Source organism: Nylanderia fulva, unplaced genomic scaffold, assembly GCF_048542155.1.
Source record: "Nylanderia fulva isolate GAGA-0341 unplaced genomic scaffold, ASM4854215v1 Scaffold95, whole genome shotgun sequence".
NCBI lineage: Eukaryota > Metazoa > Arthropoda > Insecta > Hymenoptera > Formicidae > Nylanderia > Nylanderia fulva.
In genome coordinates, this window is record NW_028191079.1 from 337,255 (window position 1) to 363,080 (window position 25,826).

At 35.7% G+C, this 25,826-nt stretch overlaps 1 protein-coding gene across 3 annotated transcripts in view; it reads left to right on the forward strand.

Moving 5' to 3' along the window:
* LOC114931290 (endoribonuclease Arlr-like) overlaps positions 1-25,826 on the forward strand; it is a 69,147-nt gene that overhangs the window by 7,084 nt on the left and 36,237 nt on the right. For 2 of the 3 annotated variants that reach the window (XM_085490057.1, XM_085490056.1), the window contains exon 2: positions 21,354-21,614. The exons of the other annotated variant lie outside the window; for it this stretch is intronic. In XM_085490057.1, coding sequence (XP_085346183.1) covers positions 21,354-21,614 — 261 coding nt within the window. The remainder of the gene's footprint in view (positions 1-21,353; positions 21,615-25,826) is intronic. 3 annotated transcript variants of the gene reach the window in all.

Genomic DNA, 25,826 nt, shown 5'->3' on the forward strand with positions numbered 1-25,826 from the left:
ACTAACATCTACTAAAAGGCAAATGAAAAATATAGGATCGAAAGAGTCTGAATAGCTTAGTTGGTAAGAGCAGTCGCCCGGAAAGTGAAAGACGCGGGTTTGATTCCCGCTTCAGCGACTTTTCGGACCTATATTTTTCGCGCCTATTTCTCCATATGTAAGTTTCGAGATTAATTTATATATGGAACTTAATGATCTCAAACCAAGAGATACAGTTCCGAATAATTAATTTTTTATGCTTTGGCTCTGTTGGTCGATTTAAAAAAAAAAAAAAAAACATTTATAAAAAATTCAAATAACACTCTCTCTCTCTCCCCTCCCCCTTTCCCTCTCGCTCTCCCCCTCCTTCTTCCTCCCTCCCCCCTCTCTGTTTTCTTCTTCCAATGGAGAAGACGTGTCAAACATCGCTCTGTAAAAGTAATAACTTTTAAGTGATTAAATAAGGGAGAGTGGTAAAAAAGCAGTGAAGTAATAGTTGCATAGACCGGGAATAGACATGAGTGTTATCTAGCCGGAATATGCTGATTTGTGAGCGGGAGAGGTAGATTTCTTTTATGAGGCATCGAGATCTTGCGCGACACATAGACATTAAAGGTCGACATAAAAGTGCTGACGTGAGAATTTGGACAGGTAACTGATCGCCTATGTTATTAACAGTTTCGGCCGGTAATTATCGATATGGACGATAAATATAAAGAGTATTGATGCTCGGTATGTAAGAAAACAATAAAAAATCAAGTTGTAACATGTAAGTCGTGTGTTGAACATTTTACCATTCAGAATGTGCATATAAACATAATATTTATGATAAAAATCACGAGCCGGTGTCGTGTCTTGGCCCATTTGAGAAATTTACAATTAAAAGTGAAACAGTAATAAGAAAGGCATCAACCGTGGCGGGGAGTAGCAGGAACAGACTAGGATTTACAGGATCTACGGGTTCGCTTAAGACATCAAGCAGTGGAAATAGAACATCAGGAGTGAGCGGATCAACGAGTATTGACGTAAAAATAGATTGTGAAAACTGTGAAAGAAATAAAAGAAACAGTATGTAAGGAAGAAATTAAAATGATGGTCAAGGAAATAGTTCGAGAAGAAATTGGAAGTATTAAACACGAACTGGAAGACTTGAGAAGAATGATACAAGAAGGAGCGTGTGAACCGGCAGAAAGAACTCAGAGAAGTTATAGTAAAGCAATTAAAGAGAGAAAAAAGAAAATATTATAATTGTCAAACCCTAGGTGCAACAGAACAGTAAAGCAACAAAAAACTGATAAAAAAAAAGGTAGATATCAAGAATATGGCTATGGAAATAACAAAGGTAAGAAAAAAAAATAAGGGAACAATGATTCTCGGCTGTAAGACTGAAGAAGATATGGAAAAATTAAATGCGACAGTATAAGCCAAGGGCGAGAATTTTGAAATTATTGACAAATAATACTAGGGAAGTGTCATACGGCGATTTTCCTGAAACTTGACATACAAGCAGTACATGGAAAATTATTGGACACGTATTTTGTTATATCGGTCCGATCGCCGTTTACAGAGTAGAAATCACCCTTATCGAGTCGAAAGTGCAAAAAAATGCGACCGCCATATTGGATCCGCCATTTTGAATTCTTAAAAACGGACTTCAGATTCGTTATCAGCGACCCCAAAAATTCTTAGTTACCTGATTTCGCAACAATCGTAATAATAATTCATAAAATAGTTGAACCTCCCCCCAATATCGATATCGACACGTGTGTTATATTGCATTTACATTGTTCAGTGGCAAATTATAACTAACAGTTATATAATTGTTACTTAGTGTTTGCTGAGAAAGATAGAATGACACTTTAGCATGTCAAAGTGTGGTTTCCGAACGCAGCCATTGCAAAAGCTAAATATCAATTGCGATAAATCTTAATTCATAAGAAAATATATAGATAGATGTGTAAATATAAGAGGAAGAATGCACACGCGCGAGATTATAATTGAATCGAACAAATACAATTTATTTTTACAGCTCAAGAATAAACTCACATATGACTAAAAAAAATCATTTATACTTTATAGATTTTGAATTTTTAGATATCTTCAATAAATTTTTCTATGACAATGAAGCATCACATTCAATTACATAAAAAACTAAAAAACTTTAAATAAAAAAACTTGTAAAACTTAAAAAATTTTTTAAAATTTTACATAATTATAAAATAAACTTATAAAATAAAGTTTAAATAGGTTTATTTTATTATATATATATATACATATATATTTATACTTTATAGATTTTGAACTTTTAGATATCTCCAATAAATTTTTTTATGACAATGAAGCATCACATTTAATTACATAAAAAACTTGTAAAACTTAAAAAATTTTTTAAAATTTTACATTATTATAAAATAAACTTATAAAATAAAGTTTAAATAGGTTCATTTTATTATATATATATATATATATATATATATTTTTTTTTATTTATTTTAAATAAAAAATAAATAAAATAAAATAAACCTATTTAAACTTTATTTTATAAGTTTATTTTATAATAATGTAAAATTTTATATATATATATATATATATATATATATATATATAATAAAATAAACCTATTTAAACTTTATTTTATAAGTTTATTTTATAATAATGTAAAATTTTAAAAAATTTTTAAGTTTTACAAGTTTTTTATGTAATTGAATGTGATGCTTCATTGTCATAAAAAAATTTATTGGAGATATCTAAAAGTTCAAAATCTATAAAGTATAAATGATTTTTTTTAGTCATATGTGAGTTTATTCTTGAGCTGTAAAAATAAAGTGTATTTGTTTGTTATATATATATATATATATATATATATATATAAAAATTAATTAATGAAAGGCTCGTATGAATTAAACAAAATTAAACAATCATATATAGTAGGCCAACTAAACGAGCAAATAAATAAGATGTAAAAAATTTTTTTATTAATAGTTAAATCATTAAATTAACATTCCGTTACAGAATCGATATAAATTGTAAACGTTTCGACTGCACTACAGTCTTTATCAATACATAAAAATTAAATATTAAAATATAAAGTTAGATGTTAAAAATACAAAGTTAGTTAAATATTAAAATATAAAATTGAAACGATTCTTCGCTGTTGACCAATAGATATGCAAGGCGATTGGTCTGAGATGCCAAGTTATGCGACATTTGAGCATGCTACGGATATAATACGCGAATTAAATCAATGTCAGAAAATATTAAAAAATCTTTCAACTTACATTATCGTTTTAACAAGTCCTTTTCCCCGATATTTCAAGTGTGTGTTGCGAAGTCTGAATACCAAATGTCAAAATAGAGAGCGTGATGTATTTATTTATTATCAATGTTTTTTCTAAATTATGATTCAGCAAATTTTTTAAGTATGTCAAAATAACTACTGTCTAACAATTCGGTGTCTGTATTTAAATTAATTCCATTTTTCTGTTCTTTAATGTGGATCATTTCAGATATTAGTCTTTTTTGGTAATTCTTTTCATGATCCATAATTTTAATATTGTCCCAGTCAAATGTATGTTGTTCGTTTAGAATGTGTTCCGTGATAACCGAATGTCTAGCAGAGTCTAATTTAATATTATTTTTATGTTCTTTAAGTCTCGTTCCTAACTGTCTTTTTGTCTGTCCGACATATGTGGCGTCACAATCGTTGCAATTCAATTTGTAAATAACGTTAGAATTCGTGGGGCAATTATTTTTGTCCTTTTGAACTCTTATGAAGTCATTTAATTTTTTAATGCAACGATATCCTACCACTACGTCAGGTCTTCTTATTGCTGAAGCAACTTTCTCAGATATTGGTTCTATATATGGTATGACAAAATATTTAATGTTAGTATTAGTATTATTAGTATCTGTTATATTGTTATTATTAGGCTTGTTAAATTTCTTAGTTGAGAGATTTTTTAATCTGCGTTTTATTTCTGTGAAAATTAGATCAAGAGGATAACCGTTAGATAGCAAAATGTTAATAGCTTTCTCTATATTTTTTTTGTGAAATTGCGGATGTGATAGTAATAAAGCTCTATCTACCAAGTTATAAATTGTTCCTATTTTATGACAAGTCGGATGATTTGAAAAAAATGAAAGTAATCTACCTGAGAATGTCTTTTTGTGATACCAATCTAAATAAATTTTGTTATCTATTACTTTGATCATTATGTCTAAAAAGCTTATACAACGATTATCCTCCTTTTCCAATGTAAATTGTAGTCTATCGTTATAATTGTTGAATTCGTTCAAAACATATGTAATATTGTCAGCGGAAGTGCATAAAATAATGTCGTCTACATAACAGAAATAGAAAGTCATTTCGCAATTTAAATTACTAATTACCAATGTTTCCAAGTCTTGCATGACTATATCGGCAATGATCGGAGAAAGTGGGGAACCCATAGGAGTCCCATAAATTTGTTTGTAAGTTATGTTATTAAAAGTGAAAAATGTAGAAGTTAATATAAATTTTATCATACCTATGAATTCATTTTTGGGAATCTTTGTGTGTGACTCTATAAAATGCCATCTATTATTGATGCCGTTTAATGCAAGATCTACGGAAACATTAGTAAATAATGAAACAACGTCCAATGAAGCTATTATGTCGGTATCTTGTATTGTTTTCCCTGATAGAATGTTGCATATATCAAAACTGTTATTTACAAAACTGTCCGCTCTAGGAAGGCTATCTTTTAAAATTTTTTGAAAGAAAGAAGCAATATTATATAGAGAAGTATTTATTGAGGAAACTATTAATCTAAAAGGAATATTTTCCTTGTGGATCTTGGGGAGCCCATAAGCTTTAGGAAGAAGAGAGTCGCTTGAAAATAAATAATAATATTCTTTTTTGTTGATGTCATTAACAAATTGGTACTCTGGAATTACGAGCAATTATTTTTCATTGTACGGGCTAGTATGAATTTCAAATCAAATCTCTATAAACGACTATTATATTTTGTGCACTAAGAATAACATATCGCACTTATTTTCTAGAATCAAATTGTAATCAGTTTTACTTATATGTATGTATGTTCAATGTGAACTTGCACCTTGAATAAAATATCACAGTTACTTTTCATGGTAATATATTATTACTAAATTTAGATAATATACACTTTACGTATGTTCACTTTGAACTGGCACCTTGAATAACATATCAGTTACTTTTCGTGATAATTTATTATTAGATCGTTTAAATTTTGAAAGGTTTAAATTTTTGAGTATCTTCTTTTGAACATGGCCTGACCTTTTCATTTTTATGATTTTTTTAGGATATCAGTTACTTTTTAAAGTACAGATATATAGAGCAGCTTTATAGTAATTCAAGTATCACAAATATATGTATTTTCGATTCTTATCACATAACTTTGTATAAGTAACAATTTATGCAATACAGTTCAAAATAATTGAAATATATGGTATATATGTACATATATAAAATATATAATTATATTATAGTATACATATATGTTTTTTATTTAATCTTATATGTAAATGTTTGTATAATTGTAATAACTTTTAACGATACATTGCACATTTATTTCAATTGCAACAGAATGAATTTATATTCTTGTATGAATATTGAAAATAAAGAATGAGCCCCTCCATCGCCCATTCTCGTGAGAACGCAACCATATATTTTTCTTTGTCTCTCCGATTTTAACACGACATACATATTTCTGTCTGATAACTTTTTTCTTGATGATACTTTTTGAAATGTCATGAAGCCTAGGTCAAATTAGAAACTTATTGCACTCGTTTTAACGCAGCGCTTACAGCAGCTTTTATAAAGCGCCAGAGCAGCCGATATTTTATTTTGGCGCTTACGGCAACTTTTATACAGCGCTAGAACAGTTGATGTTTTAATGTAGCGTTTACGGCAGCCTTTATACAGCGCCAGAGCAGCCTATGTTTTATTTTGGCGCTTACGGCAGCCTTTATACAGCGCCAGAGCAGCCGATGTTTCATTTCGGCGCTTACGGCAGCCTTTATACAGCGCCATTATTTAATCTGTTCTAAGAACAATATGTATGCCCCTTGTGCTCCTTTGGGCCATTTTTTCTTGAACACTTCCATATCATTAGAGTAATACCATTCCGATTTTGTGTCAGCTCTCAACATACACGTGTAGTGACCACGATTCATTTCTTCACCTTCGTGAAATATAGCGCTTATTACCTTGTACTTTTTTTCATTAATCGTGATATTACTCGTCGGCACGGCGTTAATCCAATTGTTGATAATTTTTTTAGAAGCACCGTTTACAAAAGTATATAAATTGAGCTGTATTACTACGACGGATAAAGTTGATTCGATTACGGTTTTTCTTTTCAACACGGTACCCTTACATTCGTTACAATTGCCGTTTATTGTTTCCCATTTAGAAAATTCTACATTAATCAAACTTTGTAGAGTGACACCTTTTTTCCTTTTTAATGTCGAATGTATAGGTAATATTAGCAAACTACTGCTTTCCAGCTTAGTTACATTGTAATTACATTTGACATTCGAGCAACATGTTACGTGCTTTAATTCGAGTTCTAATACATCATTGATATTGGAATACGTCGACATTAGAGCCGTAAAAAATTCCGAAACATCTTGTTGTGTTCGTTCTTCGAAGCGTTTTCCGACAGATCTTCTAACCGCTTGAATGTTGCAATATTTACGTTCACCATACGCGCAGATAGCATCAGTCAATGCATTCGATGCTTTATTTTTCAGTATTTGTTGCCTAATATGTACGCAATGAAACGCACATTGTAATATTACATTAGCGTAACACGAAACAGCATCGTTATTGCAAAGGCCATATATTTTCCACGTAACTATACTTTCTGGTTCCTCACAATCATAATTCTGCATATCATCAATGATATTAGGGATAGCCCATCAACGATCGTACATTTTCACAACCTTTTTCTCAGACGGATTGATTTGTGGCAGTTCAGATTTGAATATAGATCTCAGTCGATTATATTCTACAATGGTTCTCGAGTTTGCTTTAACTGATGCTGGATTGAAATTTATCAAATGTAGGCCTTCCAATTTACTTACTCGTGACAAACCTACATAGGCTTGACCATCACTGAATACAGTCGTTCCTAAATCCATCATTGCATTGTTACATGTAATTCCTTGACTTTTGTGTATAGTTATTCCATAACTGAGAGACAATGGAAATTGTTTCCGATGTACCACTAATTTGTGGAATACTTCAAATTTAATATCTACTTTCGTTATTGCGATTTCTTTGTTATCCGAAATAACTATTTTGATGGTATCAATACAATTGCCGTCAGCAGAGCGATTAACTGCAACTACATTGCCTATCGTTCCATTGACAAGTCCCAAAGTTACGTCAATGTTTCGTCGAATCATCACTTTAGCGCCAATTTTAATCGCTATTACTCTTTCAATGCCAGCTGTTTCAGATACTTTATCATCTTTGTCTTCCAAAATTTTATGCACCTTTTTTTTCATTGCTGGAGCACAGTCGACATCATCTTCTGCTATCAGTAGAATTTCATCGCTGTCGATTTTATCGAGCATTGCTGTGTTCAAAACCTTGCACAAATAACACGTGGGCAATAAACAAATTGTATCAATCGGTAATTGATTTATATAAGTGCAAAGTTCATTCAATCTTTCGTCGCAACTACTTTCTTTAAAATTGATTCTTCTAGACTGAAGAACATTGATGTCAGAATCCGTTACTAAACCTATTCGTATTCTAGAAAGTATATCACGATATGTATTGTCGCATCTTTGTCGCATATTAATCAAAAGTTCGTCGTACTCGAACAATCTCCACAAATCACATCCACCCATAGTACTTAAATACTTCTGAATCTCTGATCGAGACATTTTAACAAACGAAAATTGTCCTTTTACAGGAGGAAGCTGCAACAAGTCCCCAAACAGGAGAATGTGTTTTCTGCCACAGAAACCATCATCTGTATCTGTCGTATCAAAGATTTCACATAATCGTAGATTGATAAACATAAGTGTCACATTTGAAATCATGGATACTTCATCGATTATAAATAATTCGACATTCTTTAATTTGTCTCTCAAAGTTTTCAAGACCATGTCTGACAATTGCGTATATTTTGGTGTAGATTCATGACTAACGGGTAGTTGAAACATTCTATGGATTGTCAAGCCATCGATATTGAATGCTGCGATACCCGTGGGAGCAGATATGGCAGTCGTTTTTTCCAAATTTATTCTGATCCAATGTTTAATCGTTTCAATTAGAAAACTTTTCCCTGTATCACCCTCGCCATTTACGTACAGTCGCAGAATCTGATTCTTATCTTGTAAAACTTGGCATACTCCATCAAAGACTCTTTTCTGGTCTTCGTTCAATTGTGACATCATTTGCGATAAATCAATCGGGTCGTCAATCTTACCAAAATCTTCCAGATCTTTCATCGCGTCGTCAGTTTCTATCGGATTACAATCCAGTTCATCGTCATCGGATTTGTCTCTGTCTTCTGTTTTCAGATCATTTTCGCGCTTCTCGATTAATTCAGCAACGTTCTCAAAAGCTTTCTGTATTTCTTCGAGCCTTTCGTGATATTTTATTACTTTCGTTAAAACAGACTCTGAATTCTTAAAGGCATCCGTGTAAGTCTCGAATGTACCTTTGAGTTCACTCAAATCTCTCCATGGTTTGAACAGAAGAAGCAGCGAGTAAAAGTATTTTTCGGGCTCAGTTTTTATATTAAATCGATAATGGTTAATTAAATAACCCTTTTTTTGTTTTTTTAAAAATAAACCCGATGCCAGTTTGTAACACTTGACTTTGTCATTATTTGGCATCTGTTTCGTAATTTCCCAGAATCTGGCAAAATCGTACAAATTCAATGATTCTAATTCCTGAGGTCTATTTGGATAGTAATTATCGATGAGTGACGAACAGTAAATATTCGTAGAATTTTCATCGAGAGCTTTAATTTCATTAAATGTTTTAACTTTTCTATTTCTCACCTCATTAACATCGATCCATTTGACCATGGTATCATTATCCATGGTATCATTATCCATACCGTACAAGGGATTCCCTAATAGTGTGTCCGCAGCTTCTAAAGCACCGCATTCTCTGTTATTTAATGAACGCATTGCAAAATTCCACAGTTTCGATGCCAAGGACTTATTCGAATCTATCACTTCAAAGTCTGTATTGCATTTTTCCGACTTGTGTATTTTGTTAAATATGAGTTTAAAAACTCTGATTTTTCTCCAATAAATTGTATGTCCATATTTCCCTCCCAGGCTAATTTGATAGCCGGATTATAATCGTTTATAAACCTTTTTGACTCCTTGCGAGGAAGATCGTACAATCTGCTCTTACTGCGTAAATTTTTTCTACCGACTATCAAAGTGATAACGTCTCTTAAAACGAAATTCTCAGTAACTGGCCGAGGAAAATCGAACCGACATTTTCTGTATATATTAGTTTCCGTTTTTTTCGTACGCATGCAATACGAGTTATGTTTATGATTCTGATCACTTATTACCGTATCGTACAACGTTGGCGAAACATTTTCATCTGGAATTTCACACGTTACGTATTTTCGAATAAACGTAGCAACTTCTTCATCCGGCGATTTTCCTAATACTGGAGCATCTTTTATCCAAATCATACAATGCATGTGCTGAATACCTCTACTTTGATATTCCAGTCGCCAGAAGTAATGAATAACCTTTCCTATTGGATTATCGGACGAACAAATAAAATCAATCATGGCTTTGAATTTTATGCACATGAATCTAGAAGTACTTACAGGATCGTATGCGACTAGTTCGCTGATGCCTAACTTCTCTTTATCGGGATTCATATCTCGTAAATATTCACCCAAATCGGACCATTTCCATTCACTAGGACTCAAAGTCAAAAACCACGTCGCTGGACCGTAATGCAAAGTCATGCATTTTACATTATTGGACGGTTGTCGCCAAAATTGATCCGTATTTCCCAATTTTGCGAAAATACTCATTAAATTCGATTCGTAACCTTTCAATTCGTTCAAGTATCTACCAGCAGTGTATCTCTCTCGTGGGTTAGTAACCATCATCGTATAATAGATACCACTTTTCAACTGTCGGTAGTTAGCATCATTGAGGAGGAAAAACAGATACTGCAGATTCAACCTGAATCTACTATGTTTCGACATCAATCGTGTTTTAATAAATAAATATTCCGGCAATGCAAAGTTTCTATCTTCTCGTTGTCCATTGACACCATCAGGATATAAATCAGGGAAACACATGACATCCAGATATTTATAACGATTATCCATTGGAAAATCTTCAATTTTCATCATTTGATAAAGCTTCAATGCAGATTCGTTATCGATTCTTTTCGCGTGTATTGGGTATATTGTATACTGATCGTTAATATCCGAATCTTCAGTGATTTGTGTGAGGAAAGCCCTACGTTTTAAAACGATTTGATCATTATTATTTTTGTTTTCCTGTACATTGTACAAATTCAATGCTGGTAATTTCTCAACCACCTCATTTATTTCGTCATTGTCGCTTTCGTCATCGACAATCCGATATTCTGTTTCCTGCAACTTATCATTTAATAGATCATCAGATGACGCCGGAAGACGAATTTTCGAGTAATGAGGATTATTTTCTTTCAACCATTGTAAAGCCTTATACACTTTATTAATATCTACCAAATTTTCCCAAACCACTTTAGATTTTTTGGGTATATCTCGAACGAGAATGTGCAACTCGTGATTCAAATTTATAGGATCTTCCGGAGGACATACCTTATCCAATGTTTCTTGTAAAGGTAGAGGCAAATGAAATGTTCTGCCTTTAACTTTGCGGATCATTTGTCTATGCGGTATATGTTTGTTCGAAACATTGCCCATCAATTGCACTACTTGAAAGCTGCTCATTCTCTTGATTAACATTTTTTTGTAATCATTGAAATCTGACAAAACATCTGGTAATGGTTTTACCGCAAGATTATTCAAAATGCAAGTAGAAGGCAACACGCCTTTTTGAAATTTACCCAAACAAAGCTTACAAACGAATTCAGTATTATTACTGTGTTCTGTTACGTTTGCTATCAGATCTTTCCAAAAAGGTCCGTCTATTGTTTTCCTCAGCTTCTCGAGCTTAGAAGCGTCTCTTCTCAAGCATAATTTTTCGCAAAAGATGCAAGGGATACGTGGTAAATCCAACAATCGCTTTTTCATGACTTTAAATGCTTCGTAATTTTGCAAGAAAATCTTTTCCTTGTCCAAACAAACATCAGTTACATTTTTTGGATAAAATCTTGCTTTATTCTTAAAATCATTGGAAATTTCAACTAATTTATCCATATTGATGAATCTCAAAGATGAAAACAGTTGACAAAACTTATTATAATTGTCGATCAATTTGTAAACATTTCTTCGAATATTCCTCACGAAAGGAAAATGAGGTGATAAAGTGTTTATCGTTGCAATGTATGACTTGCAAAGATTCGGATTTGTATAGCATTCCGGAGGATGTCCTAATCTGCTACTCGTACGTGAAACGGAAAAATTTTTTAGCTGCGCCATGTATTTAACATTCATTATCTTTTTCAAAGTACCTTCTTCAAACAGTTCCAAAACTTTTACAAACTTTTCCATGAAAGTATCATTTATGTGGCATTTGTTCTCATCACAATGCCACATTTTTAACTTTTTACCATTGTTATCTATTAACGGCAAAACATTTATTACTCCGTGAGGAGAGGATTGTCTCATTATAAGTGGTTGCTCAAACTTTTTCCTTTGCTCGTAAGCAGTTTCATAAAAGTACGCTTCGGAAGACGAAGTATGTTTAGATAAGCCACAACGAACAATTATTTTTCATTGTACAGGCTAGTATGAATTTCAAATCAAATCTCTATAAACGACTATTATATTTTGTGCACTAAGAATAACATATCGCACTTATTTTCTAGAATCAAATTGTAATCAGTTTTACTTATATGTATGTATGTTCAATGTGAACTTGCACCTTGAATAAAATATCATTTACTTTTCATGGAAATACATTATTACTAAATTTAGATAATATACACTTTACGTATGTTCACTTTGAACTGGCACCTTGAATAACATATCAGTTACTTTTCGTGATAATTTATTATTAGATCGTTTAAATTTTAAAGGTTTAAATTTTTGAGGACCTTCTTTTGAACATGGCTTGACCTTTTCATTTTTATGATTTTTTGGAGATAGGGTGAGAGAGGACGAATGAGGGTAAGAGAAGACGAGATAGGCAAAAGAGGGTGAAAGAGAACGTAAGAGGGTGAGAAAGGACGTACGAGGGTAAAAGAGGTGAGAGAGAGTGAGAGAGGACGAAAGAGGGTGAGATAGGACGAAAGAGGGTGAAAGAGGGCGAAAGAGGATAAAAGAGGACGAAAGAGGGTGAAAGAGGATGAAAGAGGGTGAAAGAGGGTGAAAGAGAACAACAGAGGGTGAGAGAGAACGAAAAAATTGAAAAAATAGGACGAAAGAGGGTGGGAGTGGGGTGGGGGCGGGGGGACGGGATGTGGGAGGGAAAGGGGTGGGTGGAAGTTGAGGGAGGTGTGAGTGAAAGGTGAGAAGAGATTTATATATATATTATATATATATATAATCTTGATGACGTCAGCGGACGCGGACAGAGAAGAAGAAGAAGAAGACGACGTTACTTCATTTTTCATGAATAACGTCACTTTTTGACCGCTTGTATCTCCAGAACGGCTTGACCGATTTTATTCCTTCTTGACTCAAATTACTCGTGGCGATGCCGCCTTTTAGGTTATATTACGTGCAATTCAAAATTTTTTATATTTTAGTAGTTCTACACCCCCAAAAAATGGACTTTGATGGTGCAGGATAAGGAGACTTGTAGTGTCTTTTAAGGTCTTTTAGGGTTTGAACATGGCCGGAGACACTACCGCGTCTCCAAATATATATATATATATATATATATATATATATATATATATATAATTATTTCACTTTGAATTAACTTTTTTTATTTTAATATATGTATATATATATATATATATATATATATATTATAATATATTTATCACAATATATAATTTTAAAATATATATTCAAAGTTTATTCCGGGTTCCCTTAGGATTTCCGGGGCGTTTTTAAGGGTGCGCCAAACCCTTTACAACCTTCTTTCTCTCTTCTCTCCATACAATTCTATGCAATACAATTTTGTTTCTATACAAATATATCCTTTTCTCTCTTTTTCTTGCCTCTTTCCTTCCTTTTTCCGTTTCTGGACTTCCATCGACAGTTAGACTCTTCTCATCCTCCCTCTTTTTGTCCTCTCCTCTCCCGTGTTCCTCCTTTTCCATTTCCTTTTTCCAGCTTTCTCTGTTTCTGTCCCAGTCTTCCACCCTCTTTGTCCTGTCCCTCTCATCTACCTTTAACCCATGCAAAACCACCCTTCTCCCTATTCCCTTTCCTCCTCTCTTCTAATCTTTTCCTTGCTCTTCCTGTCATTTCCTTTCCCCCTCACCTTCCCCATTACATACATAATATATTCCTCTTCTCCTTTCTCCCCTGGTCATTCACAAATTTACAAAAAATCACATTAGTACTAGTAAATACTAGTACTAAGAAATTTATATAGTACTAATAAATAAATAAAAAATAGAAATCAGTGCTTGAGATACAATTAGTGTTAGATTGTCTTATTCCTTGCTTCAAGGGTTTTGGATCCCTTAATCTTTACGGTGCATTCTGTAGCCACGATTTGACTGCTTTGAGGCTATCAGAGGATTGGCTGCCTTCAAACTTACGCAAAAGTGTTGCTGCAAAAATTTAGGAAAGATATTTGAAGTATGTAAAATAGATACTATATAAAATCCAAGAGTTTAGCAAGAGATGTTGGCTTATCTTCAATAATATTCCATAAGCGAGTTTTTTGGAAACCTAATTTTTGTTGGCCATCAAAATTAAAGTTCGAAGCTAAACCATTGGTCATAACTTTAGTCGATAAGACATTGTAGCATTATATTTTTTAGCTGGAACGGGAAAAGCATCCAGGTAGTCAGTCTGCAAATAAAAACAGAAATTATTAGTAAAACAAAATGGACCTAATAAAGTTGCTACAGATTACAATAAATCACATTAAGGCGTTCATTCAGTTATTTACCGTTGCACTTTGATTGACACCCTGCTCCAAAAATTTTTCAAATACGTCAAAGTCATCTAATGTTTTCAAAGGCAAGGGCGGCATTCCTTGTGGCCTTGTAATTCTTTTTTCATGAAGCACCAGGATCCTACATAATTTGGCAATGCTCATAAGTGCAACATCCATCTTGCTACTGAAATTATTTATCATTTGTTGATCATAACAATGTCTTTTTCTTGATAAACCGATGACACTACTATTGGGAACAAAACACAACGAGAGAAAATTCACAAAAAACAACTCTTAATATTTTCTCTTTCCTGGGATCACGCAAGCACACAAAAGAACAACAATGCATATAATACAATTCCATTATATTATCATGTGCATTGTTCTTTAGTTTGTGTGTGTATGTGTGACTCTAGAAAAAAGGAAATAGTAAGCAAAAGCTCAGAAATGCACAACTATTTTTGTTGAGAGAAACGCTAGATCCGGCACTGGCGACGTCAAAATATCTCGAGGTGGATAGGAAAGTGATTTGAGGAGAACTCTGTCGTACTAATCGATTTATTCTGATCGAACGCTGAGAGACGACTGCTGCCGTCGGCGAACGGCAGTTCGTGAATTTTGACAAACAAGTATAAAGAAGGGGAACAGTTTCGACAGATTTATAATATCTAGAGTACAGAAATATAAAGGAGAAAATACATATAAATATATAGAAGACATAGGTGTCCTTTGTAATGTAAACGCGAAAACAACAAAAAAGCGCGCAAATAAGTACGCGGAGACCGGTATCTATAGAAATTAGCGCGATCACATTTACCGAGAATATTTGCTTAAAATTCGACCTTTCATAACGACCGTTCTCGAGAGATTTAGGAAGATTTATATTTTCTTAAACTCAATGACAAATATTATTAAATTCGACGATACAGATTTCAAAATACAATATTAAATTAAATCGGATCTAATTATACTTATAATGATTTGTCCGAACAATTTTAAAGAAAATATTTTACTATTGAGGTCTCTTTGCTCTGTGCATATTACGTGACTGATTACGCTCCGGAGCTCTTGAAAATCAGAACTGTCATGAGACAATGCAGGAATAGATGATTCAGTAGCTGTACAGTTTAGAGCTAATGAGCCTGATAACTTTCAGCAGAACTTTGATAACTTTCAGCATTCTTTTGTGTAATAGTGTATATAATAATAATAATCTAGATAAACATTCAAATTTTAGAAAATTTATTAGTCAACATATGCAATTAGAAATAAAATATCTTTTCGAAATATTTTAAGATGAAGAAGTATCCTTTTTTTTTTTTTTTGTGACGCTGGGGAAACCGTCATGGTACCACACACCCCCGGGTAGGGGTGCGGGTTATGTGGGACTCCTTGTTCCCCTTGGTCGAGCCACGAATGGTTCGACCAGGGGGCCCAAGACCTACCTCACTAAAACCCCAGCGGGTGTCCACCTCGGGCGTTGGATAGGGGACGGCGAGGATGCTGGAATCCCATGCCGTCTCGCCGCCCCCCCCGCCAAGCCATCTCCGGGGAGCTGCCTTAGCCTTGCGGCCAAGACCCCTCCCCGACCGCGCAGTCAATGACTGCGCGGTTTCGTCCCGGTTGCGGCGCAGGGCGACACCGACCCCACGCCGCGCCCTCCCAAAGGGTTTGGGGGGCGGGGCCATGGCTCGAGAACTCCCGCTCGAGCCATCGCCCCCCGCCCCCCCGGTGGTCGCGACCCCCGGACCCCCTAGAGGGTGACCCGGTTCGGCGTTCCACCAGGAGAGCCCTCACCAGAGGGCTCCTCTCTGAAGGAGAGGAACCCCCTTCCGTGGACGGCGTTGCCCTCCCGCCGGTGCCTCATGGCTCCCGGCGAGAGGGCCTCGCGCGTCACGTCCTCACAGAGGGGGACCCAGGCGCCCCGGCCGGACAGACAGCGTCTGCCCGCCGGGGGACACATGGCCCTCCCTCGGCCCCCCCAGCCGCGGCCCCCCCGCTCCTTTAAGAGCCAGGAATCGGCCGCGGCCGGAGGGGTTTGCCCTAGCCGGATGAAGAAGTGTCCTACCCGATAGAGCTTTCATCCTGAAACATATTTTCAGACAAATCTTCATTTATTAACGACTCCTCAATTTCTAATAACTTGGTCTTAATTGGGTATGATTCCTCTACATCTAAACGGTTCCGCAATTCATTAGAATTACTTTGCGAGATGAAAGAAGAATCTACATCAATAATATAAATATATTTTAAATCGGCTAATAGAGCCAAAGCACGAAAAATTCATTCTTTGGAACTGTATCTCTTGGTTTGAGATTACTAAGTTCCATATTTTTCTTTATATTTTTCTCGCCTATTTCTCCATGTGTAAGTTCGAGATTAATTTATATATAGAACTTAGTAATCTCAAATCAAGAGATACAGTTCCGAAGAATTAATTTTTTGCGCTTTGGCTCTATTGGCCGACTTAAAATATCATATTTATATTATTAATATTGAGAGCCGATAAAAAATATTTCTTATCTACATCAATAGCTTTGTTCTTTTTAGATTTCGCGCGCAATGCCTCTAGCTTTGTCAAGAGTCTTTCTTTGCTGGACATAGTTGTATTATCTTCCATTGCTCTCTTTTGGACACTTTCTTTGCATGCCACTGAAGGTTTCATAATTTCAGTAAACTTTGTGCTTGATGAATCAACAAAGGAGAATGCCCAAAAAGTGCAATTTTTTGATCTCGAGCGGAAAGTAAAATTCGAGTTGTTTTAGGTCTCATACATCTAGAATAATGTAAAAACCATAGTGGTTTTTCCTAGAAATGCAAGGAACAATTAAATATCGTCATATGTTTAGAGAAAATCATGTAAATCGAATATCTCGCAATAAATCGACATTGCTTGATGTTTCAGTCGAATATTTTGGTAAATATTTTGGTAACACCAACTTTTCAAGATTATTTAGATCGATTTTAGATCGAAAGAATATTCAAAGTCAAATCAATGGCACAATCTTATCTTTCCCTCGAAACCCTACAACTTTTGTTTGAAACATTTTTTCGTATCTCAAATCGTTTCCAAGATAAAGAGCCCGGGTCGGACGTTAGACACCCTGTATATACATAAATTATTAAATTTATTATTGACTGACATTAAAATCGATCTAAATAATCTTGAAAAGTTGGTGTTACCAAAATATTGACCAAAATATTTGACTCAAACATCAAGCAATCTCGATTTATTGTGAGATATTGATTCACATGATTTTCTCTAAACATATGATGATATTTAAATGTTTCCTGCATTTCTAGGAAAAACCACTATAGTTTTTACATTATTCTAGATGATGAGACCTAAAACAACTCGAATTTCACTTTCCGCTCGAGGTAAAAAAATTGCACTTTTTGGCATCCACCTTTTTCCCAGCTTGGATTGAATTGGCAGATTTTCTATCACATATAAGAAAATGCAAAACAGAAACAAAATTATTTATAATAAATTAAAAACAATAGCAAATATAACTTAATTTACCTTGATCCTTTCAAACTTCCTCTGTGTAAAGGGAGTGAGGATTCAATCTCAGTTCTATCCATGTTATACTTGTATTTTTTTGCTTTTGCATTACTTTTATGATTCTTATTTCTCATAATTTTTTGATCTTGATGAATCAATTGATTTCAGTGCTGGCACAGGAGGTGGGGGAGGAATATAAAACTTGGAGTTTAGTTTCACTCGCTTTCTCTCACAATCAGCTGCTTCATCCTTTTCAGATTCCGATGAAGATGAGAGAATCCTCTTTTGTTTAGTTTTCTTTCTCATCCCTCGCCTAAACTTAGTGTCTGTCTCATATGTTGAGCTGAATTTTATGATACCGTTTAAAGTGTTTCTGGCAGCTATGTAAGTTTCGAAAAAATGTAAAAAATATGGTAGTACAATAACACACCAAATATTATAGAAAAAGAAATTACAAACAGAAGAGAAACGTAGTCAGCACAGAATGAGTTGTGCCAACATCTGACAATTTTTATATTGAAAAGATTAATTAAAATGCAGACTCTTTAAAACATAATACATATAGTCATGATGCTAAAGAAAATTTCATCAAAGTACTAGATTGCAGCCACATAAGAGTATATCATATAAGAGCATTACTTCACTGTAACTCACCTTTGTATTTTTTAACTTCAATGTAAAGTTTGTCCCAAGTTTTAGGGTCAGCCGCTCTCTCTTCTCGAACATAAAGTGCCACATTCTGATTGTTAGGGAGCCAGTAAGTTATTTCAGTCATGTTTTCATCCACTTTAAGAAGCCATTTAGACAGTCCTATTTCGTAGAAAACGTTTTCTTAAAATTTATCTTTAATATCATTGTTATCGATTAACAATTTCAGCACAACAAACTGTAAAAAATGGCAAAATACAAATTGAATTACACTTATTGTATGCAGATTCTTATTGTTGGCATGTGTGCAGAAGTGGCACACAGCAAAATGAATTTCCATCTGGCATGAGTTAACATTTAGCAACAATGTCAGCAACTTTAGAAACATATCTGGCTGTACTAAAGTTGGATACTTTAAATACTCCCAGTTGAAATGATTGCAAAGGGTACACAAAAAAGTCAAGTTTTTCCTGAAAGCAATTCCCAACCAAACTGACAGCATTGTCGGCACCACACACAATGTTACTGAGGACAACCACCGTTCCGTCACAAGTTTTAAAACAAGAATCTTTGCTACTTACATGAAGCATTATTTTATTGCCAATTGTGATCATCTTATAATGACTTCCAGGCAAAACTTCACCATTGTTGGTATATGGTCGAGACAGAGAAACTTGAAACTCTTCAGGTAGTATGATAACTGTACTGCTGCTCAACTGTCTTTCACAGTCTCGAAAAGCAACTTGCTGCAACGATCGGTAATGAGATTTTAAAATTTGCTTCAAAGATTTCAATGCATTTTCAAACTTGAAAGCACTAAACTCATTTAATGAACCATGTGCTTCACATTTCTTTGAAAGATGACATAAAGCATGAGCATTGTAAACAACAAATTCATGACCATAAATTTGAATTGAATGCTAAATAAATAATTGCAGCAAATTGTCAGCATATTCACGCATCTGTTGAGATTTCACAAATACTGGATTTCCAAAAATATACAGAGCAACAAATAGAAACAAAAAGTTGTGATAAACATTGATGGCCATGTACCACATAAAGCTGCCATCTTCCCATTCTGACATTTCAATGTTTCTTGGAGTTTGCAATAAAGTTTTATACGATTTTGGTAAATTAGGAAACACAACTGCCAAATTAATCAACAATTCATCCAGCTTCCTCATGGACGCAGCACTACCATTTCGAGCCCACTGACGGAGAACTACCAGAACATATTCCTCCACTTCAAGATTTTTACTTTGATTAGAATTGCTCTCATTGCTGCTATCATTTCTCTGACTGTAAAGAGATGTATCTTTGCTGTTTGCTGATGCTTCCTGGCGATTAAGAATTTCTAACTCTGAAGTAGCTCCCTCAACTGCATCACTGATATCACTGTTTGAGCCTATCATCATTATTCCCGACAATATCATTTGCTATTTCAGATGCAGAACTGTTGCAGTCAAACCTTTGTGAAGCAAACTCATTAACATCAGCATCGTTGTCAGTTGAATACCGAGCATCTGCAACAACCCCAATAGCAAAAAACTCCTGTCTTCTACGCAAATATCTTTCGACTTGCCGAATTTGTCTGCGCAATAAAATGTCTTTTTTAACCTAGCAACAGTAAAGAAACAACTTTAAAAACATGCATATAGGATTTAAGAAGACATTGAACTTTGCATCAGTATAAAAACTGTTGACTGTTTAAGATTCCTGATATTTTGATACTTGAAATGAAATTATAATCTCAAAATTTATAACAAGTATAGGAATGAACACACAAAATGAAATTTCCATGGGATGTGAAAATATTTTGTTTTGTAAGTAAACTGTAGAAACAATATTATTTGAGTTTGAACTGAAAAAATAGGGATAATACTTTAGTATAACATTCTCATTTCCGATTTTGTTTAAATTTTAAGAATTGGTGTATTTTGATGTGTAGAATATATTCTAAAAAAGAAATATATATATATATATATATATATATATATATATAGTATATGTGTAGAATATATTCTGAAAAAGAAATATATATATATATATATATATATATATATATTTATCGCTCATGTAATTTTAATTTAAAGTTTTATGATGTCGATGAATTGAAAAATGGTATAATTTATAGCTGTAAAATAGTGCACAATAAATATTTTCTATTTCACTTCTACTGAAAATTATAAATCCTCAATTACAGCCATTTTACCATTTTTTTACTTACTGACATTATAAAATTTTAAAATTAAATAAAAAGGAATGAGCGACGATTTTTTTTCCTTCTCAGAATATATTCTACACATCAAAAAATATCGATTATAAAATTAATTTTAATCAATTCTTAAAATTTAAACAAAATCAGAGAAGAGTTATACTAAAGTTTTTTACTATAAAAATAATATATATATCGGGGGAGGTCCCTCGAAGTTCTCCTCCTCTACAGCTACTTTCAAAAGATCACAGCTGTTTTTTACTTTCTCCAATTTAAGTATTTTTTTACATGTAGAAAACAATAAACGTAGCGACTTCTCACTTTATGAACGTGTCGCATGCACAAAAAAAACTTAAAAAAAATTTTTTGAATTTTTCGGGTTAAAGCTTAAAGTTTTCCCTTTTTTAAATTTAAATTTTGATTTTTTTCTATAAGAAAATATTTATCATTTTTTATTTGATCAGCAAAATAAAGATTACAACTTGAAATTTTTTGAATGCTCTCGATGTAAGTTACTCACGAATGCAATAAAAAAATAGGAGTTTTCGTTTAAGAAATTGAAGATGATCTTCATGAAACTTTGATAACGCTATTTAAAGTCATAATAATATTGCTATATAACGCATTACATAAAACGCTACAACTTTTGTACATAACCTTTAAAAAAACACCCTCTTTTCAAGATATTCTATCGTCCCGGTACTTTTCCTACACCCTGTATATATATATATATATTTATAATTTTCTTCATGTTCACGCATTACGATATTAAGATTTCAATAATTTTAATTATTTTTTTAGGAAACAGTAACGCAGGATGGAAATTTTGGAAAAATGATAAAGATACTACTACTACGACCACTACTGCGGTTTCTGTAAATACACAAAATATAATTTCGGAATATGGTGCGGATAGTGCTGTTTTAAGACCCAATATACCTGGAACCGATCGTGGAAATGATCAAAGTCATCGACAATTAACAGATCTTGTTGGAGTTAGAGAACCATCTCAAAACCAACCATCAAAAATACCTCATCAAGGATTAACAATTAACAGTCATAGTGAGATGAAACTTAATCTATTTGTTGTGCTATATAGAGTTTTTTTTAATTTTAATTAATATACTCAAATATTGCTGAAATTAATTATCTATAACGGGAAAATATTTCATACAAAAGTTGTAAGAGGATGATAAAAAAAAATTAATGATAAAATATGAAGAGTGTGATTATTTATTATTGTTAATTAATTGGCTTATGTAACTAGACGCTTTCTTAACTAGAGTGACGTACGTTTGGGATTTGGAGTAAGTGATCAGGTTTTCTAAATGAACTGGTTACGTTCTTATGTTTAATGACTTATTCTAACGAATGATTTATTTAGTATAAAATTTTCTTTATAATAATAATAATAAGAGACAGAAGGGGGGGTGAAGAGCCTCTTATTAAAGTCCTGCCTAAGGCACGCAGGCACAGTCAATTGTGTCGCCCCGAAAAAAGCAGCCCGTAGCCAAGGCCTTCCTCAAAAGCGGAGGAGGTCCTTAACCAAGAGGCTACTTATCTGCTGCGGCCTCAGGAAGGCCGATCCCAGCAGATCGAATCTTGCCCTTGCGTACATCGGGCAGTCACACAGCACATGGAGGCTGGTTTTCTCCAGTGCATTACATCTCCTGCAATTAGATTTGTTGCTGAGTCCCAGCTTGTGCAGATGATAATTAAGGGTACCGTGCCCAGTTAGTATACGCGTCACTAGCCCGGCTTGTGGTTCTCCAGCAGAGCAAATGCTGGGCTCGCAGCCAGCGACCAATCCTCTCCCTGCCTAAGCAGTAGGGAACACCGGTCGCCGGCTCCAGACCTATCAGCCCAGCTTCTGAGCTAACCTTTGCCAGCTGATTTGCCGCTTCATTGTCTCTGATGTTAGAGTGCCCAGGCACTCATACCAGAGCAACCTTATTGCTCCTTGCCAGATCCTCTAGGACCGTTCTGCAGTCTCAGACCAGCCAAGAGTTGAAGATCGATGAGTTAAGAGCTCTAAGAGCCGCTTGATGAGAATCTGGCAAGGAGCAATAAGGTTGCTCTGGTATGAGTGCCTGGGCACTCTGACATCAGAAGCAATGAAGCGGTAGATCAGCTGGCAAAGATTAATTCAGAAGCTGGGTTGATAGGTCCGAAGCCGGCGACCGGTGTCCCCTACTGCTTAGGCAGGGAGAGGATTGGTCGCTTGATTGTCTGAACAAATGCTAATGTGCTCTCCCCTGGTCCTGTTGGTAAGAAAATTTTGAGCACAGCACATGATTGCCATTACCTCGGATTAGAAAACGGTGGCAAACCTTTCGAGTGGAATCGATCTGTTGATCCTTTTTCCTCGACAGTAAATGCCCGAACCCGAGCCGGTCGCGGAGCCGTCCATAAAAAAGATGATCCCACCACAGTTTCGGACCCTGCAGTCTGAGTCAATCTTCACATTGAGGAAAGCAGACCTTGAGGGTAGCCTTCGACGCGCGCTTGACCGACATCCTGTATTGCGGTATTCGGAAGATGGGGTCGGAAAGTATGCCGTCGAGGAACTTGGTGTGTCTGGTACCAGCTTTCCATTTCCCCTTGCACTGAAGTCGATACGCTGCCAGTGAAGCAGCAGCTATGATTAAGAGATGGAAGGGTTCCACATTGAGTAAAGCCGCCATCGTAACCATAGGAATGGTCCTGATTGCATCCAGAGCCCCCTTGAGAATGAGAGCCCTGACGTGCTCCAGTGCCACTCTGGCCGTTGTCTTTTAAGCCCTAGGCCACCATACTACTGCAGCGTATAGCAGCCGAGGCTGAAGGATTGCGGAATAGATTCAGTAGACCATCGCCGGTCTGAAATTTTAGGTCTGGCTCTTCTGCACATCCAGAAGTAAGAGATAGGGCCATATGTGAAGCTCCTATTCAGTCTCTCTGCCGAAACAAAGAAAGCTGGTCTCTAGCAGATGTACCAGTCAGCGCTCCCCAGAAACCATCTCTCCCTCCGGGAGACATACGGCCTCCGGGGTTGAGTCTGGATTTCTGGCTAGAATTCTGCATAGCCTTGAGGTCTCGGAAAAACTCTATAGACTCTCTATAAACAGAATCCTCTCCAGCTTTTTCTTGACAGCTAGGATGGAATCCCTGTAGGTTTTCTAAGATCTCCTATAGAGGTCCCAGTTGGATTGACGGCCCGTGTTCCTGGCTCGCCGAGCCTACGCCCTAAGCCTTTGCTGGTCCGGTTCCCACCAAGAGACTTTTCTGTTTGAGCCAAATATCCTTTCAGGACAGTTGGCCTCAAAACTGCCGATGAGAACCCTTTGCAGATGTTCTACGCAGAGCTCTATTTTCTTATTGGTCTCGTGCCTCTTAGGAATACCCTCAAGGTTTAAAACCAGATGTCAAAAACTGTTAGCTTTAAACCTTTATAACTCAAAAAATATTCCATGAAAAAATATTTTGTTCTAGGGTTTTGGAGAGCTCTTGAGATAGCCTACAAAAATATGCAATAAAAAATATATAGTTCCATTCAAAAAATTGGAAGAAGATCTTTACGTGACTTCAAATAACTATTCAAGGTTAAATCAATGACACTATTTTATGTCCTCTTTTGAGTCAAACAACTTTTATCTGAAACATTTTTTCATGTTTTTTATAGTTTTCGAGATATTTGCGTGGAACATTTAAAATGAGACACCTGTATAGGCGAAAAAGTTATTATGCCATTTTTTTAAACGCAAAAGTAGGGTCTGTAACTTGCAGAATTTGCTATTGGCATCACCCATAACATTTCTGCATAGGTTTTGAATCGAAAGCCGTGAAACAGTTGAAGTCCTTCCCTTGTAAGAGCCTTTTACCTTATCATTGATGTTCGTGCTTTCCCGGTCTACGTGGTACGCATTTGAGTCATACCGTACGATCAGCGGAAGTATGCTTTCCTGACAGTGCCTTATCAGCGTGTTCAATGTTCCTGGAAGAAGTGAGTTCTTTTCGTGTGCAAAGCAGGCCGAGGATATGGCCACTCTGTTCACAGTTTCAGTGTTTGCCTTGATAAGCTCTACTGTTACAGCCACAATGTTCCTAGAATAAAATTCAAGCATAAGTTGAGCATTTATACCCTTGATTGCAATTGCAACTTTGGGTTTGATCTCCGCTGGAGCCTTGAACAGCTTTCCGCAGGTCGAGATACCTCTGCTGCAGTCTGTGAAAATCCAAGATTCTTGCATTAAAAAGATATATGTATGCACCATAGTTATGCGCCAAAACAGCTGAGGGACCTTTGCTATGGTACAAGTTGATCTGAGTGAGACCCACCCCAGCCATGCCCACTTTATTGAGGGCACGGCCCGGGCCGAGTCTCATCTGTTCCGCCTCCCAGCTACGAACACCGAGCAGATTCACTGTTACCTGCTCGAGCCCATAGCTAACCCTGAAGTCCCGTGCCCATAGTTTGAGAACACTGGAGTCCGGAATGCCAAGAATGAGGCTTTTTCCTTCCGAGAAAGCCCCGACATTCTCGGCAAAGACTTGCCAGCTAGTGGTAGACAAGGATTCTGCCTCTCCAGCAGTCGCAGGACCGCCGCCGCAGCCACCGGAGGACCCGATAGTCAAACATCCCTGTGCCGCTTTTGAGGCGCCTCCAAGTCTACCTAAGCTTGGCTCCCTCTCAGGACAAAATGTGCCCGATTCGCCCAGATAGCCAATCAAACGCCATTTCGTCCTCGTCACGGATGATCACGGCTCCGTTCCTCAGGGCCGCAGTTCCCGTAAACCTAGGCAGAGGACCCTCCTGGATGCCTGCCAGCTCGCTGACCACCGTACTCTAAATTATTATTATTATTATACTTCTTCCACTGATAACGTCGTTCTTTCCTCCTTTCCTCTTTGTTTGCGTGGATGCGTCCTTGTTACTTTCTTCCGTGGCGAGATTGGTGGAAATATCAATGGAGGCGATTTTGCGTCAGGAAGTGATATTGTTGTAGGTTCCAGCAGATAAGCGTCAAGAGACCTTGTCTACTCCGGTGAGTAAGCCAGGAGTCCTTGGCCACTCCGAAGGATAGTTACCTGAAGTTCGAGGCCGATCTAGCGGACAGGCGTCAGGAGTCTTTTGTAGCTCCGGTGGATAGCTTGTAGTAGCTTCGACGGGCAAGTGTCAGGAGCTTGTGGCTGCTTCGGCGGGTAGACACCAGGAGTTACTTATGGTACCGGCGAGCAGACGCCAGGAGTCTCGGCTCGTTTCGGCGTGTAGGGATCTGGAAACAAAGCTTTATG